At 46.8% G+C, this 11,408-nt stretch overlaps 2 protein-coding genes across 3 annotated transcripts in view; both read right to left on the bottom strand.

The window, feature by feature from the left end:
* The window catches only part of pum1 (pumilio RNA-binding family member 1), a 22,326-nt gene extending 21,909 nt beyond the window's left edge, over positions 1-417 (bottom strand). Inside the window, exon 1 of one of the 2 annotated variants that reach the window (XM_008331605.3) lies at positions 190-417. The gene's annotated coding sequence lies outside the window, so the exon portion shown is untranslated. The remainder of the gene's footprint in view (positions 1-189) is intronic. The other variant, XM_008331604.3, reaches the window with a different exon arrangement.
* A 931-nt stretch (positions 418-1,348) lies between these two features.
* nkain1 (sodium/potassium transporting ATPase interacting 1) lies at positions 1,349-10,315 on the bottom strand. Its single transcript, XM_008331606.3, has 8 exons — positions 10,176-10,315; positions 9,444-9,853; positions 6,323-6,460; positions 6,130-6,210; positions 5,462-5,659; positions 4,856-4,916; positions 3,683-3,764; positions 1,349-3,249 (listed from the first exon to the last, which is right to left on the bottom strand). Exons 2-8 carry the CDS (start codon positions 9,495-9,497, stop codon positions 3,240-3,242), a joined length of 624 nt encoding a protein of 207 aa, XP_008329828.1. The 5' UTR covers positions 9,498-9,853; positions 10,176-10,315; the 3' UTR covers positions 1,349-3,239.
* Between the last annotated feature and the right edge of the window lie 1,093 nt (positions 10,316-11,408).

Raw genomic sequence — 11,408 nt, forward strand, 5'->3', positions numbered from 1 at the left:
CGGTTGGGGCAGGAAGGGCGACGCGCCGAGAGGAGGGGGGCATGAAAAGGAAAGGGAGGCAGCCGCTCCGACCTCGCAAAACAACCCGGTTTAATGTCTGCCTGGGCTGAACACGGACGTAATAAGGGCACGGTGCCATGCACAAACCCTGTCCGCTACCACCGCGGCCGCTGAAGTGACTCTACTCACCGGCGGAGAGGGTGGATGGTCGCGGATTTTGGCCCCAGTTTCACTCTGACACCCCAGGCTTTCACTCCGACAACATGGCGGCTCGACGGAGGAGCAGAGAGAGCACTGCATGACGGGAAGAGATGAGAGAGAGCGTGCGGTTCATTGCGCCAACCAGGAGGAGGAGAGGAAGGAGGGAGAGGAGGAGGGGAAGGAGGGACGAGCAGACCGGACCAGCGTCTTTGTTAGAGCTGTCTGTTTTGTTGTTCTTGTGTCATGATTTATTTGTACTTTAATTTGATGAACTCTTTATTTTTACTTTGCTCGATTAAAGAAAACGTTGCTATTACATCATCTCTATAGAACGGTGTCACTGGAGCAGCAATAATAACATTCAAAGACCACACAAGCCTGAAGAATTGCATTAATGTCAAATACAATAACAGCAGAATGATGTTTTTAAAAGCAAAACCATGACAGATTATATTGGATTTACAGTATTGGACATTTAATTGCTGTCAACCTTCTAATGTAAATGAATGGAGGCTGTTGAATGAGTCTGTACACAATGAGGTCTAGCCTACAGGCTGTTTGAATGGACAGACAGGGTTTTACCTCCAGGCTGTCAGTGTTTGAAAGGATCTGAAAAGGCCAGAGTGTGGACTAAACACATATTGTACATGCCCTGTGGGTGTTTTTTAGAACGTAATAACAGGAGATCCCAGGGCTGCACACACCATGGATGACGTCATGTGGATACAGTGCACAGCACATAGCTGTTCTTTTTTATCAAGATCTATGGCAATAAGATAGAAATGGTAGGTTAATTCAGTTAAACTGTCATTTGAGATCATACAGTAATAAAGCATATACCACCACAGTTATCCCTAATGGTTACACAAAGCTAGTTTATATGGGGTGACTTTTAAACCCATTTATGCCTCTTAAAATGCTCAAAACGTCAATCCAAGTCCTTTGCAACATGAGCCTGTTTCTCAGATAATTTTAATGCTTGTTTAATTCCTCTATTGTGAAAAAATATAAATCTAGTATTCTTTCCATATTTAGACAAAAACAAAGTCTAATCCCTAAATATATTGCTACAAAATCAAATTCCATATTTTTTAAAACAATGAAACCACTTCATGAGATTTCAACAGACGACAACAAAAGTCCGTACTTAACGTAGAAAGTGTAATTTTATTATTTCAAACGTTACCTTACACTCATTAAGGTCTTCACTTCATACCTGTCCCTCACCTCCCTCTTCACTGCTTCTCACAGCAGGTAACAAAACCCACCCGGACCATGTCACTGTGCCTAACGTGAGCTGACTCTCCATTTTTAAAACCCATGCTTCAGTGGAGATCAGTTAATCAGCTGCAGTCGTGTATGTGGTGAGCGAGCGCGATTATGAGGAGAACTAGCTGCACGCTGGTTAAAAGAGAGAGGCATGAAGATACTGGGAAAGACAGGGAGAGAAAGACAGGTATGAAGAAAAACTTTGATACGTGTACCCCCTCCTGACCCACGCCCACCCACCCACCTGCTAATATATACCACCCGCCCCTTTTTCTAAATGGTACCAACAAAAAACAATCATTGGCTGGATATTTACATGCACAGTACCCCTCTCCCCTCCCTCCCCCGTAGACACACTAATACCTGAACCCAAAGCCATCTGCATCTCCAGTCAACAGCGTCTGAATAGACGCATGTGCTTCTGTTGGACGTTTGGGCTGATCATTGTATAATCACAGCAATCTCAAGACTTTCCTTTATTGTCCTTCATACGAGTCAAAGGGAAATCACTGACACACAGGGTTGTACCTGGTTCTGCAGCTGTGCTCTGTCATCTTCAAATACAGGACAAGCTGTGGACTTTTTCTACCTCACCTCTCTCTAGATGCGTACAACGTGTCTGTCTTCACATACATCATTGACCTTTCGTGGGATGACAGTTGACACCAGTGGAACGTTGTGGGTTTACATCTCTGTCCGTTTCACCCCATATGTGATGCAAAGGAAAAAAAGATCCGGGGGAAAAAAAAGCATGCAGCATTGAACGGGGGCTGAAGACAGAGATAGACAGCCATGACCAGCTGCAGGTTGTACATGCTTTGTTCTACACCAGTGCTTTGTGTTGTTCTCTCTAGGATTTACTGTGTCATAAATGCTGTGAATCAGCAAAGGAGATTAGAACCAACGAGGAAATCAATACAGATAACGCTGCCGTTGTTTTCAGACACAACTGGAGCAGTCAGCGTTTTGAAACTCAATGTAAAATGAGTAGGCTGCGTCTGTCTGTAAACATAATAGTATGATTGTAATGTACCGTCAGGTGAACTCCGAACAGCACAGGTGGCTTTGGGAACAGGAATCGTAAGACTGCTCTAATTTGACATCACCACATTCTAAAACAACAACAGGTACGAGCTGTGCCTCTTTTTTAATATTGTGACCCCCATCTACCTCCTACCCCACCCCCATCTCACACACAAACAAACACACGCATGCACACACACACATTCACACTCAATCAAATCCACACAGACACCCGTCCCCTTCCCTTCCCCCAGAAAACAAAATCTAAATTCACAACGGCACTGAGTGGTATGAGTCCAGGGTGAAACCACAAATCATCAGCTAGTCCTGTGGAATTACACAGTCACACATATACACACACGCGCACATGCATTCTCAGACACACTGCACACACACTGTAGGGAGTGTGGAGAGCTGGCAGTTTAGTGAAGTGTGTCCTCGGTGATTTGACAGAGGTGTCCTCCAGCTCTTCTTCTCTTCACCCCCCTCACGGTCCATTCCTCCTCCTCTTCCCCCCCTCCTTACACTTGCTGGTTGGTCCCTGAGCTCCGTACATTCTAATCAGGGCTGTATTTATTTCTCCTCTCTCACACACACACACACGCAGACGTCGCTCCCTCTGGGTGGGGTTAAGTCCATCGCTCAGGTAAACTGTGACACACAGAGTGAGTGTAATCGGCACGACTGCCCTTTTCCATCCACAGTGACGCCGTCAGGGTTTGGCCTGAAGAGGGCGCTACCCAGAATTAACCAGCCCTGGGATACAAAAAGAAAGGGATTCATGTCAGACATTTAGCTGAGTGAAAAAAAACCCCACTCCTTTAATTCTCCATTAGAGTGGCACTCCACCTGAAGGACACTCAGGGTTTATTCACCTTTTCTAAAGTCAGATTCAAGCACTCTTCAAGCACATTCAAGGACACTTTTAAACACTTCCAGCACCATACATCTGTGGTAAAAATACTTTGATTCATCAGAAATTACGTCTTGGTTTATATACAACCATCGTATGTTGACATTATTTTTAAAGATATAAATATGCTACCATTTTACAAAAAATGACTTAAATGATGAACTCATGTGGCCAAACATTTTTTTTACACTGGTGCTTTGCAAAGTTAAAAAAGCTGTATCTAAAACATAGATTAAAAAACCAGAACATTCTAAGGCAGGTTGGATTCTCACTCACGTGTAGAGAGGCTGCAGTTGCAGATGAGAGGACTTCTGAGGAGGCTGGTAGCCGTAAGAGTCAAAACCACCAATAAAATCAACTGGCAGAGAAAAGAGATGAGGAAATACTCATTAACAAATGTTCACTGCAACGATGCAAGAATTAATAGTAACTGTAATACGGAAGTAACTGCTGATATACATCAGCCCAAAGCAGCAGGGGAACCTGGGGTCATATATTTTATTTATTAGCCAACGATAATAAAAATCTTGATTCAGACTTTCATTTACAGGTAGCTAAGGATATAGCATAAGAGGAAAAACAAACACATCCTAAAGTTTGATAAGAATTTGCTAGCAAAGTTAGCATAAAAAGATAACTAAAAGTTAGCCCACAAATAGGTTGGGGTTAGTGTGGAAATAGGTACAAAAAAGTAGGAAATTTAATGTAAGTTTCTCAGGTAACATATAGAGGGGCATAAAGACCACCTGTATTAAAAAGTTAGCACCCTTCGTAAAGAGAGACATGAACTTTTTAGCCCGGTGTGTTCACAGACACAGCAGCCTGCTGGGTTTTACCGTAAATCCCAGAAAAGATATCATATAACAACTAAATGATAGAGACAGAGAGAGAGAGAGAGAGAGAGAGACCCACAGATGGTGCAACCATGCCAACAGACCAGCACTATCCAGCAGACAGACAAACACTCTGATGGTGGGAATATTCTGGGAGGCATCTCTTAATACTCCACAGATGGATTGCCAAGATTACCCAGAGGGAATCCTCAGCTGTGATAGCACTGAGCGTGACTCAGGCTAGAGAAAAGGCCGAGCTAACACCGAGCACTTACAAAGCAGAGACGTTATACGAGAAAGGAATACAGTCATGCAGTTGCAGACTATGCGCAAGGACGGAAACTGTTTAAGAAAACAGGATGTTTCCTCTAGTTTTTACAGGAAATGACTTTGCACAAATGTAATTCTGTTGAAAATTAAATTTCATTGAATAATTATCATTTCTATTGACTTCTTCCTGGGGAGCTGTGATGTCTGAGTAAACACACTTGTCCCTGTATTCAACACTTCTCCAAAGCAGTGTATTGGTTCCAACCCATGGACTGCAGTGACAACATGTCTCTGTTCACATGTTGGAACAATCTGAACAGGACAGACTCAGGGTAAAGGCACTCACAGCTGTCCTCGTCATCCTGGAAGACTTTGCTCACGTAGCAGGCGTACACAAAGCCAAAGAGCTGTCAGAGAGGGGAGATGGTGAGAGAAACAATGAGCATTGTTGTTCAGGTGGTCGACAGGAGAGTCAGTTCGTATACATTCACACTAAAGAGCTGCTTAACTCCACGACTATAAAAGAAACATGAAGATTAACATGTTACGTAAGGGTGGAATTAAAAATATATTTTTGCATTAATGTCATTCAGTAGAATGTGTATGGCTGGGGCTTTTATCAATGACTGATGCTCTGACACATGATTGACACATGGACATAATATTGATCATGGTATAAAAGAGCATAAAAATCATGCTAACGAAACCAAAAAGGCCAAAAGAAAAGCAGTGAAGAGCTGCATCGAGTTCATTCTGACCAAGATCTGTCAGATTAATGGATCACATGACATTTCTGTGCATCTGTCCAATAGGACGCTCAAATGCTCATGTGACCTCTTTGTGATAAAAAATGCCAATACAAGACAGATATTGATGATGACAGGCCGGAGCAGGTGAACAAACAAACTGCATAATGTGTGTGTTTGTGTGTGTGTGTGCGTCTGATACGTACAGCCAACAGGATCTGAATGGCCGAACTCAACACCTCGATGTACTGGTAGTCAAGGAGACACCCGGAGACAGTGATGACATGGTGGTCATCAGGGGCCATGCGCGAGTCCAGCACCGGTGTTACCAGGCAACCAGGGCCGTGCTCCATCCACCATGAACGATGAAGAGACGTGTTGAATGTCATGAGGAAGTCCCTGTCCTGAATACACACACACACAGACACACACACACACAATAAATAGCAACACAATGTATCAACAGACCCACCACAGACGGCAGCTCTGCACAGATTTAAGAAAACATTTCAATCCGTGGCTCTGTCTGTTCTTTATCGCTCATTGATTCCCCTGTATTTATCCCACAGTGTGGAATTATGGGTATTGGTATTTTCCTACTAGATTAAATCAGGTGGTTTTATTACAGAGGACAGCCGTAAGTACAAAGTAATCAAACAGTCCAGTTATTATTATGACGATTGATGATCTGGTTTCCCACACTACACTTCCAATAACTCTGATAAAGTCCCTTCCACAGAGGGGACCAGAGGACAGCACACAGTCGGAGTTAACCCTCATGTGCCCATTTTGTTTTTTAAATGTAATTATACTGAGGGCAAACGTGAATTTCTTTTAGGGCAAACAGAGTTGATCACACAGAAACAGAACTCACCTGAGACAGACTGCCAACCTCCAGGTAGAAACAGATGATGAAGGAGTTCCAGCCCACCCACAGGACCAGCCATACTGCATACTGCCCAGCACACACACACACACACACACACAGACAAAACACACTTTCCTTCAACATGGTAACCAAACACCCATGTGCTGTGACATCATCAGGAGGTGACTGGTATACTCACAAAGATGAGGTATCTGAAGCGAAACTGCACGGTGCCGAACATTCCCAGGATGACGGCCATGATGTGCAGGAAGTTGGCCAGAATGGGAGCCCACTGGTAACCCAGAAAATCAAACACCTGCCTCTGTAGGGCTGCAACCTACACACACACACACACACACACACACATTAAATGAGCATCCATATTGATGCAACACAGACAAATGAGCTCAACATTTAAACACACACACACACACATAGTGACAGGGACACAACCGTGCAGTTCTGCCGCAGTTGTTTCCATGGTAACTGCCTGGAGCAGCAGTCCAGTGTGTGTAAAAGAGGAGCAACCCCTAAAAAGCTCCCCCAAACTAATGAGGATCTATGAGCTGAACCCCCTGCTACACAGCAACTCATCATCCACAAACAATAGCCTGGATGAACCTCCGCTGCTGCTCACACTGCTGCTGCTGCTGCTGCTCATTACAGGAATAGATGATGCTGGCTCATATTACACACTTATTACATTTTAGAGGAATAGTCTACAGCTATTTGTGGACACAAGGAATGGCTAACTTTAACTCCAGAATGGAGACCAGATGGTGAGCAGCTCTGGTCCCTCCTCTGCTCAGCCTCCACGTGGTTCCACCAGAATGGAGCTGTTACCATGACCCTGTTTACAGACAGACAGACTAGACGTGGGACAATTAGGGGAATTCCTGTGTCTTTTCACTCTGACCAAAATATTACATTTGAAGAACTGCAATATGATTGTGACAAAGAAAAAAAAAGGTTTTTGAAGTTTGTTTTTTTGATTTGAAAAAGAAAGCTCTAGCCTTAATCTTGACGTATGTTCTGAATACACTGAAACAAGATTTTGTGAAACTTGTAACAATTAATGGCTGATTAACTAAATGTTGGTTCATTTTATCACAAGAAACTAAATGTCTTAAGTTGGTTAGCAAATGAGAAACAAGAACGTACGTTTCTTCGACGTTTTGCCGCACCTGTACACACATTATACTAGCTACAACCTTAAAGTTTACATCCATTTTTAATGAGCCCTAAAATGAAAAACCAGCATCTTTACTAAAATTAAATATTCATTCAAAATATTTCCACTGAATTTAGTGGAAACATACAAGGCTACTTCTCATATTGCTGTAATACGTTTCAGTGGGACTCTTTGTTGGAATGTTACACTGCGTATTTGAAAAGAAATCTTCTACGTTTTGAACAGATTTTCACACTCAATCTCCAGACAGCAAACGTCGAGAATTATTTTCATTGTAGATAAATTCACATGTCTGCAACCTGTTTTAGTCAACTAGTCATTTATGTTGATCACACTGGGCTGTTTTTTTTTTTTTTGGGAAAATGCTAACAAGCTAACCCTTAACCTCAGAGTGAAAATGTTCAAGGTTTTATTACTGCCCACAGACCAAAGATATTTATTTTGTTTTCTAGAAGGAGCCAAAATATGCTGACGTCTCAGAAGATGAAACTACACGACCTGTTTTGTACAGTTACATAAAACCCGCTCTAATTTATGGATAATCCAGAAACAATGCAACAAATTTAGCAGCCAATTAGTCACATTTTCCTCCAGGAATCCTTACAGCTTTACAACTGCGGATCAACGTGTAACAGTATCATATACAGTTCCATTTCTGACGTAGACCACCCTGACACAAAGCGCCCCCTGCCCTGCTAACCTCCTCTTCAAAGGCACACACCCTTGCCTGTAATGTGGCGTAGCTGAAGCAGCAGCTGCAGCTCAAGGCTTTTCACCGTCAGTACGGAGGGGCCGGACAAAAATGTCTGATTACAACGTGCGGGTCTGTAGCACGCTGCTCTAATTATACCTTCATGTTGACTGAGTCGAGAGGCAACCTTTGGCTCACCCACACATGTTAACACAAACAGGCATACGCACTCCTATGGCTGCAAGGGAGAAGCAGTTATTACCCAGCAGCTAAATGAATTAGCATCTGTTCTGATCACTTCATTCATTACAGTGGCTCCACGATCAATAAAAACAAGTTCTGTGATTTCTAACTTCATGTTCCTTTGCATCGCTACAGCAGTGAGTCCAATGTCTTGGCTTTTTTTAAAGACATTTACACAACAAACAAAAGACAAATAAGCGCCAGAATAATGAATTATAAACATAGTCATTAGTCACAGCTCAGTGAGTGATGAATAAAGACGGTCAGCCGCAGCCAGGACTCCACAGCAGTTGGTGTCAGTGCTCGGTAGAAATGACAATATATTTAAATATCTTGGCAAACAACTATATGCCAAACCAAATACTTTCTTAAAAAATAACTCTTAACACGTATAACAGAAAACTGTTGATTTAAAAAAAACAAAACAACAATCAAATCTGCCTTTTGTATTGTATTGGTATTTTTACAGCAAAAGTCACTAGGCTGTGATTTTACAATTTTAATATAATTAAAATACCATGACAGGTGTAATGCAACATGACCCTGCTTCCTACCTTACAACGCAGCCCATGTTTAAATAAGATAATTTGTAAAAGTGCAACATCAATACTTTAGTAGTAATATAGTAATAATTGACCACAGTACAACTTGAAGACAGAGCTGTTTTCCCCACATCTTCCCTGAATAACAATAGAAACAGCTTCTGAGGTCCTGATCTCCACCCTAGGGGGCACTCTGAGGTCCAAAAGTGCAGGATCAATACGACTGGCCAACACATCTGATGAATGGGTTTCTTCCTTATGTTGCAAGTCGGCCTTCTGTGCATGATTTAAATCTGATCGTTTTCTGATTTTCTAGGGTAACAACTTCAACTGAACCACATTTTACATCCTGGTTCAGATCAGGGGTTTCACCGCAGTAGGACCAGCCTAACAAGGCTTCATGAAAACCAAGTGACTTCCACTCCTTCACACAACATAACCAGAACAATTCACCAAAGCCTCAGCCATAATTAGTTGAAGCTCAACCACAACACTGACCATAAAACCGTTCACATATTCACCCAACAACCACAGCCCCAGAGATGAAGAGCTTCCTCATTATAAACAGCCTTTTGTTCCCACTGCTGCTCCTAAAAGAACCATTAACGATGTCAAAATAGACGTAAATGTGTAACAAAATCAACACACTTACCAGCTGTAGTGAACAGATCACCAGCAGCGTGCATCTGCCGTCGCACTTCCCCATCTTGGAGGGCTCTGTACGCGGCTTGGAGCCGCGGAGGCTCCGGGGAAAGGACGAGTCCCCGGTCAGATCCAGACTGACTACGCGTGTCAGCTCACACCATTCCCGGCTGAGGAGACCTGCCTGGGGCCGCTGCCTCCGCCACCACCTCCTCCTCCTTCCTTTTTTCCCCTTCTACACTCAATCTGTGTGACCCATCTTGGCTGCTCCTTCAGTCGGTAAATAAGCAGTCGCTGGTGGTTTTCAGGAAAACGAGCTGGAGGAGGAGGAGAAGCAGAAGGAGGAGGGGAGGCGTCCACTTCACGCCGGCCCGCTGCGGTCCGACCACCGCACGACAAACCCAATCACCTCGGCCACACCTTCCGGAGAGAGGACACACAAAGACACAAAGAGAGACGGGAGGCTGTCAGGGTGAGCCCCGGGCCACACACACACGAACCAGCATCATATGATACGGGATCACACGGAGGCAGCGGGGAGGAGAGGAGGAGAACGACCCCGCAGTGCTACTCCACGGCTAACGCTGGAGCTACATGCGGACACAAAGCAGCCCCGTTGTGACTCACGGTTTTCCAGGAACTGGAAAAAAACTCCTGGCACCACCGTCCCGCTCCTCTCCTCCCCTCTCCTCCAGGAGCTGTGCTGGGGAAAGAAGTAAAGTTAACGGGCACATGTGCTCACCGATACCGAGGCTCGGAGCTCCGTCTCTCTGACCAAAAAGCAGCGTCTTTTGTCAACAATCGTAGCCGGGGCGGGCGCAGGAGGAGCCGGGGATTTAGGAGGAGAGGGAGGGAGGGAGGGAGGGAGGGAGGGAGGGAGGGAGGGAGGGAGGGAGGGAGGGAGGGAGGGAGGGAGGGAGGGAGGGAGGGAGGGAGGGAGGGAGGGAGGGAGGGAGGGAGGGAGGGAGGGAGGGAGGGAGGGAGGGAGGGAGGGAGGGAGGGAGGGAGGGAGGGAGGGAGGGAGGGAGGGAGGGAGGGAGGGAGGGAGGGAGGGAGGGAGGGAGGGAGGGAGGGAGGGAGGGAGGGAGGGAGGGAGGGAGGGAGGGAGGGAGGGAGGGAGGGAGGGAGGGAGGGAGGGAGGGAGGGAGGGAGGGAGGGAGGGAGGGAGGGAGGGAGGGAGGGAGGGAGGGAGGGAGGGAGGGAGGGAGGGAGGGAGGGAGGGAGGGAGGGAGGGAGGGAGGGAGGGAGGGAGGGAGGGAGGGAGGGAGGGAGGGAGGGAGGGAGGGAGGGAGGGAGGGAGGGAGGGAGGGAGGGAGGGAGGGAGGGAGGGAGGGAGGGAGGGAGGGAGGGAGGGAGGGAGGGAGGGAGGGAGGGAGGGAGGGAGGGAGGGAGGGAGGGAGGGAGGGAGGGAGGGAGGGAGGGAGGGAGGGAGGGAGGGAGGGAGGGAGGGAGGGAGGGAGGGAGGGAGGGAGGGAGGGAGGGAGGGAGGGAGGGAGGGAGGGAGGGAGGGAGGGAGGGAGGGAGGGAGGGAGGGAGGGAGGGAGGGAGGGAGGGAGGGAGGGAGGGAGGGAGGGAGGGAGGGAGGGAGGGAGGGAGGGAGGGAGGGAGGGAGGGAGGGAGGGAGGGAGGGAGGGAGGGAGGGAGGGAGGGAGGGAGGGAGGGAGGGAGGGAGGGAGGGAGGGAGGGAGGGAGGGAGGGAGGGAGGGAGGGAGGGAGGGAGGGAGGGAGGGAGGGAGGGAGGGAGGGAGGGAGGGAGGGAGGGAGGGAGGGAGGGAGAGAGTGAGAGACAGGGGGTGGGGGCTCTCAGTCACCGCGACCCCCTCCAGGAGAAGCTTCGCTCGGATTCTGCGGCTCCGCGTGCGTGAGGGAGCGCGTGTCCGCGGCCGTGCGCTACCACCGCGAGGCGTCAGTGGAGAGGGGCACAAAAGAAGAGTGAAGGAGGAGGAGGAGAAAAAGAAGAGGAGGTTCACTGGTT

This window comes from Cynoglossus semilaevis, chromosome 18 (genome assembly GCF_000523025.1).
Source record: "Cynoglossus semilaevis isolate Cse_v1.0 chromosome 18, Cse_v1.0, whole genome shotgun sequence".
NCBI classification, from domain to species: domain Eukaryota; kingdom Metazoa; phylum Chordata; class Actinopteri; order Pleuronectiformes; family Cynoglossidae; genus Cynoglossus; species Cynoglossus semilaevis.

Coding starts and splice junctions, on each gene's coding strand:
- nkain1 (XM_008331606.3), bottom strand. CDS start 9,497: ATGGGGAAGTGCGACGGCAGATGCACGCTGCTGGTGATCTGTTCACTA. Junction 6,461..9,443: donor TGATCTGTTCACTACAGCTG/GTAAGTGTGTTG, acceptor GTGTGTGTGTAG/GTTGCAGCCCTACAGAGGCA. Junction 4,917..5,461: donor CCATTCAGATCCTGTTGGCT/GTACGTATCAGA, acceptor CCTCTCTGACAG/CTCTTTGGCTTTGTGTACGC.